General features: G+C 45.5%; 1 protein-coding gene across 3 annotated transcripts in view; it reads right to left on the bottom strand.

Moving 5' to 3' along the window:
* Dip2a (disco interacting protein 2 homolog A) overlaps window positions 1-18,210 on the bottom strand; it is a 79,557-nt gene extending 61,347 nt beyond the window's left edge. For all 3 annotated transcript variants that reach the window (XM_050142125.1, XM_050142132.1, XM_050142139.1), the window contains exons 1-2: window positions 17,983-18,210; window positions 1,036-1,107 (exon numbers count right to left, since the gene is read on the bottom strand). In XM_050142125.1, the coding sequence (XP_049998082.1) occupies window positions 1,036-1,107; window positions 17,983-18,073 (163 nt within the window). In that variant the 5' untranslated portion in view covers window positions 18,074-18,210. The remainder of the gene's footprint in view (window positions 1-1,035; window positions 1,108-17,982) is intronic.
* Window positions 18,211-18,619: the final 409 nt, after the last annotated feature.

The following is an 18,619-nucleotide window of genomic DNA, read 5'->3' as shown; positions in this document are numbered from 1 at the left end:
CAAACCTGAAGTTAACTTTGGTGTCAGTTTCATATATTTTACATAGGTACAGACAGCTATGCCAGCACCCTAGACACGTGCCATCTCTCCTAAACCAAGACCATGTGTAGTATGTGTGCATCTGAGCTAGCCTTCCTGTGCCACCTGTTCTTGCAAAGTGACCTATTCTCAGTAACTCTCCAGACAAACTGTCCCATCACGTTTTTGGATCTCCTGATCTTTTGTACTTAAGACATTGTGAAATTCCATTTAAAAATATTCAAAATAGCAGCTGGGCATGATGGGGCATGCCTTAATCCCAGCACTTGAGAGGCAGAGGTAGGCAAAGCTCTGTATTCAAGGCAAGCCTGGTCTACAAAGCGAGTTCTAGAACAGCCAGGGCTGCTACATAGAGAAATCCTGTCTCAAAAAACAACCAAACAAACAGAAAAACAAAACAAAATCAAAATAATGAATATACCAAATCTATAAATTAATGTGCAAAGAATTAAAAAAATATACACTATGTGTCCTTGTCTAGTAGGAAATATATCAGGCACACTCAATGACCACAAAAATAGAATAAGCTGCCAGGTGGTGGTGCACACCTTTAATTCCAGCACTTGGGAGGCAGAGGCAGGAGGATCTCTGTGAGTTTGAAGCCTGCCTGGTTTACAAAGTGAGTTCCAGGTCAGTCAGAGCTGTTGCACAGAGAAACCCTGTCTCAAAAAACCATAAAACAAAAAGTCCTGTTTGGTAGTGAGATCGGTATCAAGCCAAAGTTGTAAATTATAATCTACATCCCTTATTTTATCATCTAATAACAGACATATTATTCAGCCCTTAATAAAATATAAAATGTATACCAATTTTTAAAATAGAAAATTAGTCCTTATTTATTATTATTAGTTTGCAGTGTTAGGAATCATCCCCAAGATCACATTAGGCAAGTGTTCTACCGGTAAGCCACACCCCCAGGCCATTAAATCAGCTTTTATATCATGTTTTCTAGGACAGTGTATTTGTCACTAAAACAAAAGAAAGTGCTGGCCTTACCTTGAATGAGGGGACTGTAACGAGCCAGCAGCTTCGCCCTTTTCTTTTCATATCCTTTCTGAGTGATGTCACCTAAAACAGCCATGGGAAAAGAGAATGTCATTACTCATACAGCTCCAAAGAGGTTTGTGTGTACGTGTGAGGGTGCACATGTGTGTACATGGCTGAGTGTGCATGCGTGCATGTACACATGGAGGCCAGAGGTCAACCCTAGGCACCTCTAACTACTCACCCTCTGTTTTGAGACACAGTAGGCTGGAGCTAACCAAGAAGGCTAGGCTGGTGAGCCGCAGGGTCCCCAGGGAATATTTTCTTCTCAGCCTCCCCAGTGAGTCCCAGGAACCCCAGGGACTATTCTCCTCTCTGCCTCTCCAGCACTGAATTTTAGGCATGTTCCACAGCTATCTTTTTAACGTATGTTCTAGGGATTAAACTCAGTAACTCGTGCTTGTGCAGCCGGCATTTTACCAACTAAACCATCTCTCTAGCCAGTTCTAAGAGTTTTAATTAAAAGAAATGGAATCTTGGGCTGGAGAGACAGCTCAGTGAGTAAAATTCTGAACAATGACAAGAACCTGAATTTGGATCCCCAGGGCCCACCGAAAGCTTGATGCCATAGCGCACATCTTCAATCCAGCATTCCTATGATGCAGTAGGAAACAGAGACAGGAGAGTACCTGGTTCTTACATAAAATTAGGCATGCTAACAGGGGATCTTCATTATTTTTATGAAGATTTTAGACAGGAAATGTATATATAGTGTAACAATCCTGATTACTAAATCACAGTTCAAATGTTAATACAGTTTTGACTATTACCACTTTGGGGGGTTTTCTAATGTTTTCTAAGCCCTCCTCCTTCATCTTCCACTTCCTTCCAGACAAAAAGGTAGAAGGATGCTGAGCATCTAAAAAACACAGCTGCTGAGTGCCCAGCCAAGTATTTCCTTTAGCAGAATTCATCGTGACTAGGGTGTGTCAGGATAGAAACAGACACCTTAGAGTGGTGGACATTTCCATTAAGGCTCACTTAAGCTCAAGATGTACAGTAATATATTCTCCTGTACAAGGGAGGCCTATGCCAGGGAAGGTCAGTCCTGTGGGACAGACAGGCAGTCGCTAGAGTACAAGCTGGGCCACCACAAAGCCCTTCCCACTAGCCTGTCCCTAGTCTACAGCCTATTGAAGAGCAGCCTGGGCAATCAGGTAGTCGGGTATCTGTATATGTCACTGTCCTGAGGTTCTGCCCCACCCTCACAAGCAACCTGTTCTGTGGCCCTGAGTGTGTGCACAGTAGAATATCCCGTGCCAGGTGTATGTGCGCACACATGCGCATGTGTGCTTCTTTGTGCTTATATACTTTCACTTGACCTTGAGCTGGCATTATTCCACAAATAAATCTTTCTCCTGTTGCTGTTGTTTTTTCCACTAAGTGCTCCATTTTTAACACCAACCCATCCTCAATGGGTGAGCAAATCTGATTCACTGCTCTGACCTGAGGATACTTGGAGAGCCACCATCCTCACCTCACCCATCAGTGGACGACACTGGGCCTTGAACACACCCATAGTATCTTCTAGAAGGGTACTATCATCTTACTGGCTACTCAAACCCCAATTCCCATGAACAACATCACTACAGCACACATAGGGTCATGGGGATTAGTCTCATTAGGTTCAAGATAATACTTCATGATTTAAATTATTAAAATTTCAATTTATGCTGGGTGGTGGTTGTACATGTCTTTAATCCCAGCACTCAGGAGGCAGAGGCAGGTGGATCTCTGTGAGTTCGAGACCAGCCTGGTCTACAAGAGCTAGTTCCAGGACAGTGTCTAAAGCTACAAAGAAACCCTGTCCCCCGCCCCCCCCCAAAAAAATTCAACTTATGTACAATGTTAAAGCATAAATATTTTAAACATATATTAAAACTGTATTTACTCTATAATATATTCAAATGTGACTAAATCAAAAATTTAAAAACTAAGACAGGGTTTCACTATGCGGCCATGGATCTCCCTATGCAGACGAGGCTGGCCTTGAACCATGCGCCTCTGCCTCCTGAACATTGGGTTAAAGGCATATGTCACCATACCAGCTATAGTTCTGTCTTAAAAGAAGGTTACGATGGTGAGAGTACCAAAGGGCACAGAGATTAAACATGTCAGGTGCCTACTTGATGTTCACCATAAGATAAAAGCGATCTCATTTTGTCACCTGACACAGAACCAGTCACAGATGCTCACATCACAGTGAGGATATATCCCATGAACCCACTCTAAGTTACACGAAACCTTACTCAAAAATTCATTTAACACAGAGATTCCAAGTATCGCACCTCAGCCTGGGCTTCAAGCACAGTGGCTTTCAGCACGCTACTGGAAAAGAATGTCACAAATGGAAAAAGACCAAGCGGCAAAAGGTCTGGTTGCTACTGGGTACGGGTCACTTCCAAACCAACATGCGGCTGAAACATGCTAAGTCAGACCACTACGTCCGTGATCACCTGTGTTCTGTTTTCCCGTGTGGCCTGCTGCCCTCATTTTCACATGCCCACCACGACTGACACCGGGGTACAGCCACAGAGAGCAGGTAGGGTCTGAATGGACTCTAATGGAATCCTGGCACAAAGCTGGCACTCCGGAGAAGAGGGGACTCTGTACAAGTTTTCTAAACCCAAGTTCAATTCTCTTTCACAGAGAACAATAACACACAAACAAAGGCAAACAACAGAGCCTTGTTCCCCAACCACTGCGTAAAACTGGTGCAGCCCTGATAGGAGGCAGATAGCGCTGTTTATGCCCGAACATCCAGGCATCTGAGGGCTCTGGAGAGAATCCCAGCCTACCACTGGGCAGTTCTCTGGTGGTCACAGAGCAGGCAGCTGCTCTTCCAGGCTTGTAGGTAGGAACAACATGAAACTTCAGCAGGTCGCCACTGCTTTAGAAACAGACTTGGGATCCCAAAGCCCAGTAAGGCACTAACTCATCATCAATGTGTTTCGAAAAAGTCGTTACCAGAAGCACTGAATTACTCTACAAAGGCAGGTAGTAAATGCTGTGGTGATAGCAAATAACTGCACGATCAGAAAAAGACATCAATATCCTGTCACACATCTTTGCTACAGAATCTGTTGGCTTGTAAAACATCCTGGTACTTGCCATACTGAGGATGGATTATCATGGATTCATCACCTCCAATCAAGAAAAAGAGAAAGCTGAACAACAATATAAAATGATCCTGCTCTGAAAAAAGTAAGCATATGTGTGTTTACATATATGTGTACACACACACACACACACACACACACACACATTTTAGAATCCTACCTATTCTAGGTGGCTGTGCCACAGCGTGTGCATGAGACCAATGCCCACCATGTTGGGCATATGAAAACAATGGCAGCTGGTTACATATGAAGACAGATGATCACTGACATGATATACATGCACATATACATGCACGTCAATGCGAACTATGTGCCATGGACAGAGACTATTGCAGGGAGAGACAACACAGCATTAATCCTGCCTATCTGGCTGCAGACAGGGTGTGAGACAGGTTTCTATTTTTATTTCATACACTTCTACACCGCTGTAATTTTTAGCATATAACCATGTGCCCTTTTGTATGGAAGAATGTATGGCAGATGATTTGGCAATGCTTTGGTTACACAAGAAGTTACTGAAGAAAACTAGGTAAATTCTATGTATCATTTCTGAAACTTCTTGTGAAACTATTTTTTTTTTCAAAATAAAAAGTTAAAAAATATTTGTGGAAAACTGTATAGAATTAGTATTATTTCTTTTTAAAATTTACTTTGATCTTATACGTACGAATGCTTGCCTGCATGTATGTATGTGAGCCATGTGTGTGCATTGTATCCCCTGGAACTAGTTAAGGGCGTTCGTGAGGACCATGTGAGTGCTGGGAATCAAACCCAGATCTTCTGCAACAGCAGCCAGCAAGTGTGCCTAACCACTGCACCATCCGTTCAGTACCACATTCCTTCTTCCTTTTTAAAAATATGCTTGCTGACACCCGCCAGTACCTTATAGTATAGACGACTTAGGTTTCAGGAGACGTTCACATTATCAATGTGACTTCCTTAATAACTATGGGACTAGTTATCACTTCACTGAGTCTGAGCAGTCATTGTTTGTCAGAAGTTGATTTTGATTCATTTTATCAAAAGCTATTGAACATGCAGAGCTCTTTAACATAAAGAACCCCTTAACACTTGGGACCACAGCAACACTGCCACTTCCATCCCTGATTGGTAACTGGTGTCTTGGTATATACACCGTATAAAATGACTCAGCAATAAAAAGGAATGGATTACAGACAGCTTAAAATTACATGTGTATGTATATGTATGTATGGATGGATATGGATATGGATGAATCCCTAAGATATTATAACAAATAAGTCATTTTCAGAAAGGCGTATCTCCGTGATACTCAGTGACACGGATAGAGAAGACATCCACAGCTGCAGGTTCTTTGGGCTGGGGGCTGGGACTGTAAAAGGGTGGCCGAGGGCTAGTTCCAAACACAAGGGTCAAAAGTCGTAGAACCCAGAAAGAGAATCCACCTTACTGCGCAGCTGCGGTATGGACAGAGGGTCAATAATGAAAAGTGGAGCTGAGCATGCTTCCAGAGCTCTTGCAGGTCTAGCTCATCCATTTTTGATGAAAAGACTTTGTACATGTTAAGTTTAATAAGCATCTTCTTTTATATCAAAGTTTTTAAAGACATGGAAAATGTATTCACCAAATGAATAGTCACACAGGGGATTCCACTTATATGGTAACGGCAGAATTATTGGGCCCCTTAAAAAAAAAAGGCTTCCTCACTGAAACAACTATAAGAAGACTTCATTTTAATTTTTTTTTAATCTGAAGAATAAAACTAGAAAAGAAGTGAAGAATCAGAGGCTAATTTCCTGCTGTGAGAGTCTGCCAAAAAAAAAAAAAGTCGAAAGCAGGTCACTGGGCTAGGCTGAGCTGTAACAGATACACACAGAGCTCCGAGCTCACCAAAGAAAAGGAGCCCTGGGAAGTACACAGAAAACAGAGGACCCAAGTCGGCAAAATGGTTCAGTGGGTGAAGCCTAGTGACTTGAACCTGATCCCTGGAGTTTACATGGTGGATGGAGAAAAACAGGCCTCTACAAGTTATCCCCTGACCTCCGCATACACACACTCCATGGCACGCATGCACATGCACATGCACACACACGGAGAGACAGACAGACAGACAGAAATGGTCTGGTGCTCACTTTTACTTTATCCATGAGCAGATAATGAGATCTTGGCTTGCCTGTGCCCACCCACATGCCAAGGCAAAAGCGAACCTGCTATGGAGAGAACATGACATTAACTAGAAGCAAAAATTCACACCACAGATACAAAGTCTAGCATTTGAATAGAAATGACTAGGCAGATACGGCAGGATGAAACGACAGCTAAAATCCATGGAATTCAAAAATAACCATGATCACTATGTTTTATGAATAAATTAAAAAGCATGATTATGAATGTAAATACCTAAACCCGGAGCTAAAAGATGCCATCTTAAATCCAAGAATGAATTTAATGATATAGGCAAACCATAAATTAAAGATAATCAAGGAAACATACAGATACGCCATCAAAACTGCAAAGATGGATGATGCCTTTAGTAGCAGCTATTTGAGAAGCTGCAGCAAGAGGATCACAAGTTCAAAGTCTGCCTAAGCTACACAGTGAGTTCAAGGCTAACCTAGGCAACTTAGGGAGACTATCTCAGGGGAAAATTAAAAAGAGCTGGAGTTACAACTCAATGGCAGAGTTCATACCTGTAGAGTATGTGCAAGGTCCAAGGTTAAATCCTACACCACCAGCAAAACAACCAAAGATCTACGTGGATCTCTGGAGTCAATCTAAGTAATTCTATTAAAGCTGTTGGGGGCGGTTCCCATGAAAACTGACAAGCTGGCTCTAAACCGCTATGTGGAAACACAAAGGGCCAAAGTTAGCTGTACCAAGCTTAAAAATCAAAGCAGAATAAAAGGACAGATTTAATGCTCTGAATACAGACTTACTATGCTACAGAAGAGACTAGAGTAGCTACTGAAACAGACAAGTGGGGGCAAGGGCCAGTCATCCCGGCAATGGGAAACATCGCCACTTCCATGAGTGTCCAGTGACTGAAGAGCCATGTTGAAGCAGAAATGAAATTCTTCTATACCATACACAGAATTAAATTCCATTCACACTGAAGTGTGAAAGGAAGATCAGAGCTTCTAAAACAAATAAAATAAAATAAAAATAAATTTAAAAAAAACCCACACAGGAGTTACCCTCACAGCTAGGAGCAGAGAAAGAACTCCAAACCTGGACACAAAGGACACTACTCACACTGGAAAAGATAAGACATGTTAGCCCTCTAATATAGTGAATAATCTCAGCGGTGAAAAGATACAACCATGGGAAGGCTTTCTCCTCTCTGAAATGTCGCAGCAGGAGGGGACTAGATGAGCTTCCTGTGACTACTGTAACAAATCACCATGAACTTGGAGACAGACAACAGAAGAAATGTATTTTCATCTCATGGCTCTAGATGTCTGGGCTCCAAAATTAGTTCTAATGAGCCAAAAGCAGGTGGCAGAAGGACCTTCCTCCCTCTGAAGACTCTGGAGAAGTTTTGTTTTGACTCCTCCATCTGCAGGATGCTGACATTCTCTGGCTTGTGCCTGCATCACGGCAACCTAGCTTGACACTTAAATGGCCTCCCCCAACCTTTGTGTGTGTCTAACCTTCCCTCTGACTCTTTCTTCCAAATACACTTGTCATGGGATGTAGGACCCACCACAAACCCTGCATAACTCAAATCAGGACCCTTAGCCACATCCAGTTACTGGTTGCAGGTTCCAGGGTTTAGGAACTAATAACTGGACCCAGGAATAGGTCCTAAGTATACTAAAGTGAGCACCCAATGACACAGATTCAGATGTAAGCGTGGACATACAGATGTAGACACAGCTGGAGTCTTAGTTCCCCTGCATCTTAGAAAGGGTACACAGCCTTTCCTGGCATGCCTCGGGCAAGCTTCCCTAGACTAATGCTACCACATCCACTCTACCAAACTCTGCAAAATCGTATCTTTAAAAGAGATTTCTTTTTATGTTATATGTATGAGTGTTTTGCCTGCACGTATGTAAGAGCACTGCTTTATGTGCTGGGTGCCCAGAGGCCAGAAGAGGGCACAGGATCCCCTGGAACTGGAGTTCCTGATAATTGTAAGCAGTCATTAACATTACAATTTACACAGTCAGTCAGCTGGGTACTGAACCTGGATTTTCTGCCAACACAGCAAGTGCTCTTAATCTCTGAGCTATCTCTCTACCTAAATTCTTACTTTTAAACATTTATTGATTTGATACGTGTATATATGACAAGCACATGTAGGCCAATTCTCTGACCTTTCCTTCCTCATGTGAACTCAAGACATCTGGTGGCAAGCAACTCTACCCAAGGAACTACCTTGCTGACCCCCGACCAATTCTTATTAATGCTTTATACCAGCTTCACATTTCTCGATACATATTTATAGATACATCAACCTGTAAAGTAAAAGTGAGGCTTTGAGAAAAACCCAGGGTGCCATAGTTCTTCTCCCTCCAGCGATGTGTCCACAGCTGATGCCTCTACTTCATACCAGCAGCTGCCACCTGGGCCTGGCCCATGATAGTAAGTTCAGTCCTCTCTCTTCCTGGGCTCTTCTGTGTCAGTGTGTCTATGCTGCTAGGTGCTCTCCCTAGCCTACTGAGTGGGCTGTGGAAATGCTAGGGCCAGCTCAGCAGACCGCTCATCTTCTGTTGGTTTTAAAATGCCCTCAGGAAGCTAATGTTGTAGGATGCAGCTGTAAGTCCCAGCTACACTGCGGGATGACGCCCTGCCCTGATGAGCGGCGGAACCACAACAACGTATGGCCACTGCTCACTGAGGATACACTACAGGAACAGGGCGCCAGGCAAGAGGCACAAGGGTGATGCTGGTTCCTCACGCTGTTTCCATGGGGATGCGTCTTCTGGCAAAGGCTCCTCCACCCCAGTAGATCAGCACCCTACCCCTAAATCTCTTCAAATTTCTAAGACCTAGGTACATTTCACCTCTCTTGGCATAAATGAAGTTTGACTTTCACGATAAAAAGTAACCTAAAAGCCAACAGAAGCCCTCAGAGTGCACAGCCGAATCCACACTCTACCACCCGGGCAGAGGGCCTGGCCTGGACAGACAATAGGGTTTTCTCCTAAGAGAGAGGCCCCTGAAATGAGACACTCCTTCCTCTCTGTCAGCAAGGGCCTGATGTTAGAAACCTAGGCCATCTTTAGGCCTGGCCAACACCACCAGAACAGTACTGCAACTCTCCTCCGAGTCCAAGTGCTGCTGTGTGGGGAAGATAAACGTGGGTGCTCCTAAAGAAAGGGGAGAGAAGAGGGTGCTACAATCAATCACACAGGAAGACTCAGCAAGCTGAACGAGAGCGAGACGGTCCCTCAGTTCTGCTAGTCGCTCTCAGCTCAAAGATTTAACCAGCTGGTCCACGTACAAACACCTTCAAAACCACCGACCACAAGTGACATAACACAAGGGTGGCAAACTGGTACGTTACACACAAGGGCATTCAACTAACATACACAGGATACAGTAACAGGTGCACTCTCAAAACACCCAAACCACCAAGCTGCCTAGGTGTATCAGCCTTAATCTGGCCCTGACTCGGCCGCCAGCCTCTTCCCGCTCAGCCAGTCTCATCATGGGATCGGGGGTTTCTCCTACACAAGCACTCGCTAGAGAATAACCATCCTCTGCTGCTCTCCCCCTCTTCAGGGAAATGCCAGTCCCGAGGAGGTTACAGGGGCTAGAAAGAAGAGAGCTTCCAACCCTTCCTGTCTACCTGTGCTCCATGAACATGGTCCTCCAATGGAAGAGACCCTCACCCGCACAAGGACTCCCCATCTGCAGAGTCCTAAACAACCTCCAGCCCCCCGAGATTTCTCCTTTGGTTTAAATGTCACTCCTTAAATGCCTTTCTTGTTGCGCCCCAAGGACACTCAGGCTTGCTGATCCTGAACAGACACAGTCACCCTCCCCCACCTGTTCTGCATTGTCTCTATAACCCTTAACATGACCTAAACCCCGTTCCCTCTCCTGAACATTACGGTCCCTCAGACAGCACATCCACATCAGGGCCAACCCCTCAGCACACAGTGCAGGGCAACAATGAACGAAACACCCATCCGTGGCCCAAACCTCTCCTTAGAACTCAGACTGGCACTCTGTAATTCACAACAATTCCCCTGGGTTCTGTTCAGACAGGTTCTTTCTCGAAACTCTCACGTCTTCCCGTGCCTGTCTGTGACGCTACCCATCTGCCACAGGCCTAGGTCTTGAGCCTTCATTTCTCACTCTCTCACTCTGCACCCCCAACTCCACCTCAGCAGTCACTGAAGGCCCGAATCTCCCCGCTTCCTCTCAGCCACGACCCAATCCGAGCAGCCATTCTCATCTGGAAACCCGGCTTCCCAGCTGGTTTTTCTCGTTTTTCTTCTGCAAATGAAGCCAGGTGTGGTAGCACACACCTTTAATCCCAGAGGCAGAGACAGGTCAGTCTCTCTGAATTGGAGGCCAGTCTGTTCTAGATAATGAACTTCAGGTCAGTCAGAGCTACACAATGAGACCTTGTCTAAAAAGAAAAAAAGAAGGAGGAGGAGGAGGAGGAGGAGGAGGAGGAGGAGGAGGAGGAGGAGGAGGAGGAGGAGGAGGAGGAGGAGAGGAAAAAGAGAAGTTAATATATGGAATACTGGTGGATGTCACTGTTCAACAATTGCCACTGGTTTTTAGACAAAACTTCTCTTTTTAATTTTTCTTTATTTTTGAAGATCATACATGTATACAATGAATTATATGTATCTATATATATGTAAAATATATAAAATCACACTACTCCATTCCCCACTCCAATTTCATTTTTTTAATAGCCCACTGAGTCCAGTTGCTGTTGCCTTTGTGTGCTCTGGTGAGGTATCACCAACGGGATCACAGGGCTCCTATCAGTACACATCTTCAAAAAGAATGCTGCTCTTGCCCCACAAACTGCCGCTGCCCACAGCTCTGCAGTAGGGAGGGTGGCCTAGAGATCACCCACCCCGTCTATGCCAGAATTTTGACCGGCAGGACTTGCACATTTCATCAGTGCAACAGCCCATGGTCCAAAGCACAGCCCTGAAAAGCCCCCCTCCCCGGCTTTTGGTGCCTAAATTCTTTCTGCCTCTCCAAGCCTTATGAGAGATGATGGGGCAGGGGTCGTGATGCAGAGGTCCTATTTAGTGCTGAGCAACTCGGTCTTTTATTCTCAGTACCCATCTCTCCACTGACTGCCACCCGCTACAAAAAGAAGCCTGTCTGACCAGCTAAGAACAGGGGATCTATGGCTATAAACATAAATACTGAGAGGACTCTTAAGAGTATGACCACTTAGCAAATTAACCATAGCAGGTCGGTTCTGCCCTAGGACCTGTGACCTCCTCAGCCATGGGCTTTTGATGGGGATTACAGTACCAAGCAGGAAACTCCCTCCTGTGGCATACACTCCAAATCCAGTCGTTACCCTATGCCAGTCATGACCAACGGACACATCCTGACTGGCCAGTTGGTGTTGTGAGGTCCAGCACTGGTAAGACCACTGGTGTCTTTTTCCCTCAGCAGGCTGCACAGGACCTTCTGGAACTATGAAGGTAGCCCGTAGGGAGAAAGGTCCCCGGTCAGTTTGAAGCTGATTTCTCTATGTCCTACACAAAGTAGCGTCGTCAGCCATGTGTCCTTACCATGTAATTACAATGGGCAACCCAGGACAATGGAAATAACCGGTGTCATTTTGGAGACCTCTGGGACATTTTTGATCAATAACTACAAGGGAGGTAACCCATGCCTTCCACCATGATTTTCATTTAATAATCCATATATTTGGGGAGTAACGCTGTCCACACATGAGGTGAAATTCTATTCAAACTGTCTTTGAGAGCTGCGTTCTGAGATGAGCTTACTAAGGGCTTCCCATGCATCACTAGTCCTGGTTAACCCACCCGCGACTGCTTCCCTCCTTCATCTGCCCACCCTGATTTCCAGCTCATCTCTTAGCCTCCAGTATTCCCTCTCCTCTTTGATTGCATTTATTCTACCAGATTTCCAATTGGATTGTTAGACCGTAGGCTAACAATACACACTGCCTCTGGGTTAACCCTCCCTTCTGCTCCCTGGTTTCCCCCATATCCCACACCCATCCTGGCTTAAGCGGCCTCCTCTTTCGCTTCATGTCTTCTTAGCTGTGTATTATGAGGTACCATTTGCTGACTGTTGGTCTTACTTTCTGGGTTACTGGAGGAACCCAGTAGCTTTTGCTCAGAGACCCCATGCCTATGCCTACAAGTTGAAGTGTACTCCCTATTTCCCCCCAACAATCTCACAGTATCATATTCTTAAAATTTTATTTGTATTTTATGTAATTGGTGTTTTGCCTGAATCTATGTCTGTGTGAGGGTGTTGGATCCCCTGGAACAGGAGTTACAGACGGTTCTGAGCTGCCATGTGGGTGCTGGGAACTGAACCTGTGTCCTCTGGCAGAGCAAGTGCTCCTAACCCCTGAGACATCTCTCCAGCCCAGACAGTTGAGGTCCTTGATCAATTTGGAGTTCAGTTTGGGGCCGGATAAGATCTAGTTTCATTTCGGTGCATTTTGAAACCCAGACTTCCCATAGTATTCTTTTCATTCAGGGTTGCTTTGGCGATCTTTGTTCTTTTATGGCTTCACGTTAAGTTTTGGGATCTTTTCTCTGTGTCTGTGAAGAGCAGTGCAGGAATTTTTATTAGAATTGCATTGAGGTTGCAGATTACTTTGGGCAGGACGGTCATTTTCACAATATTCATTTTTTCCATCCATCAGCATGAGCTGTCTTTCCACTTTCTAGTGTTTTTCTCATTTTTTTCTTCTTTAGTATCTCCAATTTTTCACGTAGAGGTCTTCTGTTTCATTGGTCAAATTTATTTCCAGGTACTTGGCTTTTTGTGTGGTTACTGCGAATGGATTTGCTCCCCTGATCCTCTCTGTCACCGGTTTATGAGAAGGCTACTGAATTTCGTATGTTGATTTTGCACCTTGCCACTTTGATGTCTTTCTGAGCCCTTTAAGGGTTTCTGGGTGGAGTCTTCTGGGGTTTCTGACATAAAGAATCACTTCTTCTGAAAAAAGGGGGATACATTACTTCTTTTCCTAGTTGTCTCCCTTTTATTTGCTTCCCTTATAACACTGCCCTAGCTAGACTTCAAGCACTATATTGAAGAGAAGTGGAGAGAGCAGACATTCTTGCCTTGTCCTTGATACCATCAGGAATGCTTTGGGGTTTTGCCCATTTAGTATGGTGCTTGCTGTAGATATATCATTATACTGAGGTATGATCCCTCCATCTATAGGCTCTCCCTGACTTTTATCAGGAAGGGTTGTTAGATTTTTTGTTTTAAGCGGTTTTTTTTCCTACATCTATGGAGATGATCATGTGGTATCTCTTTTAGTCCATGAATGTGTTGGATTACACTGATTGATCTATGTACACCGAACAATGCTAGAAGAAAGCAAATTTAGTCACAATAAATGATCTTTTTATGTGAAGTTGAATTTCATTCTTGAGAATTTTATTGAGGATTTTGCATCTTTTTTTCATCAGGAAGTTAGGTCTGTAATTTTCTTTATCAGGCGATGGCTTTATGTGGTTCTCATATCAAGGCAATACTGACTTCATAAGAGTTTGGAAGCTTCCCTTCCTTCTCTACTTTATAGAATAACTTGAGTGGTAGTGATATCAGTTCTTTAAAGTTCTGCAGTAAATCCATCTAGTCTTGGGCTTTTTCAGATGGGAGACTTTTTACTCCTATTTCAGCCTTATTGCTAGCTACACATCTGCTCATTATAAAGTTCATTTATCCCATTGCTCTTGTGACCATGACCTAACTAAGCCACCTACTTGGGGTGCCCCTCTTGCCACCCGAGATGTCCACCACAAGTTTGCAGTAACTTCCCATTGTCCCTCCCTCTCTCTACGAAATAAAGGAAGGCAAAAGGATGGGACAAAACATGCCTTCCTGTAGAAAACTAGCTAAAGTGTATATAATTGTGTGTTAGGAGAATTTTTTATTGTTTTGGTTCCACTCTGTTTCTTGCTATTCATTTTAATTTATGTGTATGAGTGTCTTGCCTGCATGTATGTACGTATGCCACATGTGTGCCTGGTACCTGCGGAGGCCAGAAGAGAGTCAGATCCCCTGAAACTGGAGTTACAGACGGCTGTGAGCCACCATGGGTGCTGGAAAAGGAACCAGGGTCCTCTGCAAGAGCATCAAATGCTCTTAACCGCTGCTGATCCACTTTTGTTGTTGCTGCTGCTGCCGTGACAAATACCTGAGACAATTTAAAAGGACTTAAGATTTATTTTAACAAGTTCAAGTTTCAGAGCTGCCAAGACGGTTCGGCAGACAGAAGTGCTTTTCAACCAAGCCCGACGAGATGAGTTCAACCCCTGAAGTCCATGGCGGCATAAGAACTGGCTTCCCAAATGTCGTCCTCTGACCTCTAAACGCAGACCACGGTATGTGCACATTCAGCCACCGCGATACACACACACACACACACACACACAGCGTTCACAAACATATACATGCACCTAATAGTAGTCTTGAATGCAGAAGGGAAACTTCTGCAGGAGAAGGAGGAGGAGCAAGAAAATAGGTGTGCCTTATTATATTTTGGGGACTCCACAGCAGCGTTCAGCACACCTGCTCTATAAGAAGATAGAGTTTAAGACCAGAACCTTCCCTGAGGGCCGACCCCAATCAGAATGTAGATGATAAGAACGAGTGATAATGTTGGACAATGGGCCATATTTTATGGATAAAGACAGAGAATTGCTTCCTTCTGTCTAGTCACTGATGATGTTGAGGGGAGACACACAGGATTTTCAAGATTATCCAGGTAACACTAACTATTCCCTGCCTGTGTGTGGCTGAGGGAGGTACACAGACTTCCGAGACTGTCTGGGTACTGGTACTCACTACTGCTTCCCACGAAGGCAGCTCCGTATCTGCCCTGAGTTCTTCCCATTCCCTCCAATGTACCCAGCAGTGTCAAATCCAAGTGCTAAGGAATTTCTCCCTGATACAAATGTAAGCATTATGAAACTGACATTACTCCATTCTAAACCAGAAGTTTATCTCTCTGCCCTGAATATGGGAAAAAGGGAGCTCTGGGACAGATAGATTCCCATTCCTACAAACTCTGGTTGAGCAAAATGTAAAAATAATGGCAAATGTGGAATATATATGCGCGCACGCACGTGCACACACATACACACACTCACGATTTCTGAAAGTAGAAGGGGAACCCAGTCAAGAAAGAAAGGGGTCTACAACCTAGGAAGAGGATAAGTGAGGCCACAAAGAAAGACAAACATTGTTTAAGCTTTCGCTTAGATGTGGACTCCAGATCTAATTCTTTACACACACTTATTTATGTCACACTGGAGGCAGAAGGGGAACTACTTAGGGAGAGAAAAGGAACGAGAAGTTGGAGGACAAAAAAGGGTAATGGGGTGAATATAAGCAAAGTATAACAAATATGTATGAAAAGGTCACAATCAAACTATTTTGTATGCCCAAAAATATTGAAGTTAAAAAAATAATGAAATACTAGTTTTAGGACTATGACTCATTAATAACACATTCCTTTAATTTATAAATAAAACACCTCCGGTTGCAAAATACTTACATACATTGAGTAAATCTTTACAAGAACCTTGAAATGTCAATAAAACGTTCACCTCCTTTTTACAGCTGGCCAAACCCAAGTTCAGAAATGTTATTAGCCAGTGTCTTGCCAGATGCCAGCATCTATGCGAAAATCCCAAAAGTCTGCTTAACACAAAGTCTCTATCACTGGGTACCTCGAAGCCCACCAAGAAAGCTCCGTGACAACAACCACCACAAATTATACGCTCCAACGTGAGGGTGTGGAAGGTCTCTGTGAGCAGGGCAAGTGTGACTGGCTCTGCCAAGATAGTCACTAGTCTACCTGGCAAAATGAACTGTGCCAGTCTAAGAGGGGGCTAGAAGCCGGGACTACATGGACTCGGGGGCTGCCAGCGCACTTGGAAATCTCCTTCTCCGGACACTCCTTTGCCTCCTCTCTCCACTATAAGCTATTTTTTTCATATTCTTTCCAGGGCACACAATCTTATACCCTTTATTTACATATATACCCCTATATATGTCTAAAAGCAACAGTGTAAGTAGAGTTAATTGACTTAATAGATATTTCCTCAGTTGATGTACTCTGGTTCTGTGGCAAGTTACCAAGTTTTTGCTTCGAGGAAATAATTCTGTTAACTGTCAGCTCCTAGCAAGCGCTCAAACACATGTAAGCCCATGGAATTAAAGCGACAGATATTCTGGAACAGAGACTAGGAGCGAGCTGCAAAAACACAGTTGACATGTAAAAGCTTAGCTACAACTATGCAGTTTTCCCCGGGGAGCCATATCAAATCCAGTACAATAGACTTTTTCTCAGAATCGATCCTAACCACACCTCCAAAGAGAATGAAGAATTCTCACAGGGGGGGGGGGGGGCTGGAGAGATGGCTCCGTGGTTAATCACACAGACCGTCCTTTCCAGAGGACCTGGATTCAATTCATAGCACCCACACGGATCTGATACCCTCTTCTGGCCTCACCGGGCATGCATGTGATATCCAAACATGCAGAGAAAATATACCCATTCAAAGGAGGGAGGGAAGGAGGGAGGGAGGGGAGGAAGGAAGGAGGGAGGGAGGGAAGAGAGGGAAGGTAGGTCAAAAATTCACTTAAACCAACTTCAGCAAAACATACCAATCTAAAGTTAAAGAACAATATTATAGAAAAATGGGTTCTAAAAGGTCAGAATGCACTGAAGTCTCAAAATCAGAGTTAGCAATCAGATGTACTTCCCCCAGGGCGCGGGTGTGTGTGTGTGTGTGTGTGTGTGTGTGCAGTTTATGGAGAACTTAAATTAACTCTTTTCCCAGGCCTCCTGAGAGGTATAGCATCCAAATCGAGGGTGCCCCTCACCATCACTGAAGCTGTCTTATTCCCCTATTCCGTTTCACTCATTTGACTTTTTAACTTTTAAAAATTTCACGTAGAGGGCTGACAAAGTGGCTCGGCGGGCACTCGCCCTCTAATTCGACAAACTGAGTTTATTCCCGGAACCCACAAGGTGGAAGAAGGAAGAACCAGCTCCGTGCAAACTGACCTCGGACGTCCCTACACATGCACTGTGGCCCTTGCTTGCCCCCTAAAAGTGTAAAATAAACGTCTCAAAATCCCCTAAATGAACAAACCTCCTCTTACATGTTAACGTGTTTTACATCTACTACACGAACGCACTTTAGCCTCGCAGCCACAAATCAAGTGTTCTTACAGCCTCCGTTTTATAGATGAAGAAACTGAGGCTCACGAGGCAGTCTGGAGTTCTAGGGGTGGGGCTCGGTTTCTGCATCCCGGGCTTCCTGCCTGTCCACAGGCTGCAAGGCAGACTCGGGAAGCACAGACCACGGCCTTGCACAGCTCGGGCAGTCAGCCGGCCTTTCGGAAGAGTCCGCCTAGGCCCACCGGGTGTCCTTCGGAGGACGGGCACCCGCCACTCTGCAGAAGCTGGCGGGGTATCCAGCGAGCGGCCCAGCGGCGCAAGGTTCCCGGGGCAAGGGATGCCGAGGCAAGGTCGGCAGGGATCCCGCGTGAGGGTAGCCGGCAGGTTCCCGGGGTGACGCTCCCGTAGACGGGGGTCCCTGGGCGGGGTCTCGAGCTAGGGTCCCGCAGCTCTCACCTTCCGACAGCTCCAGCTCCAGCTCCGCCAGGCTCTCGAGCACCTCGGCGGGCAGCGGCGCCGCCTCCAGAGGGCATCCGCGGTCGGCCATGGTCGGTGGCTGAGACGGTCCCACCCCCGGGGCCTGCAGACCCGCAGCGGCTGCCCGCAGCCGGCAGCGGGCGGGGCGCGGCCGGGGCTGCTGCTCACCGACGCGAGCACGAGCGCGGGCGGCTCCGACTCAGGAGCGCGCCGGAGACGCGCGTGCGCGGCTGAGGGGCGGGGCAACGCTTGCGCGGGTACGTCGGGCAGGGCCCCGCCCAGCAACTCTAAAGGCTCGCTTCCATTGGCCAGTAAGCCACGTCGGAGACACGGGGAGCTTGGGGGCGCTAGAAGAGCGGTGGGCGGGGAAGAGGGACAGAGTGGCTCCGGATGCTGGCGACCCCCAGTGAAAACTGACTTCAGTGTCCGCCCAGGTGCCCCTCCTGCGGATTCCCCAGCCTCTTCCTCCTCTGGAACCCTGCTGGCACGCTTAACTCTGTGGGCGTTCCTGCTGTGAAGTCAGCAAACTGCTTCTGGCATTTTTCTTAAAGTGTGTTTGCTTATTGCTTTTCACGATAACCCTGGAAGTACTCAGTCGTTGACCAAGAAGGATCTC

The sequence above is a fragment of the Alexandromys fortis genome, unplaced genomic scaffold (assembly GCF_014885135.2).
Source record: "Alexandromys fortis isolate MF-2015 unplaced genomic scaffold, M_Fortis_MF-2015_v1.1 scaffold_9, whole genome shotgun sequence".
NCBI classification, from domain to species: Eukaryota; Metazoa; Chordata; class Mammalia; order Rodentia; family Cricetidae; genus Alexandromys; species Alexandromys fortis.
Note: the sequence above shows the minus strand (reverse complement) of the source record. Positions and strands in the feature narration are given on the sequence as shown.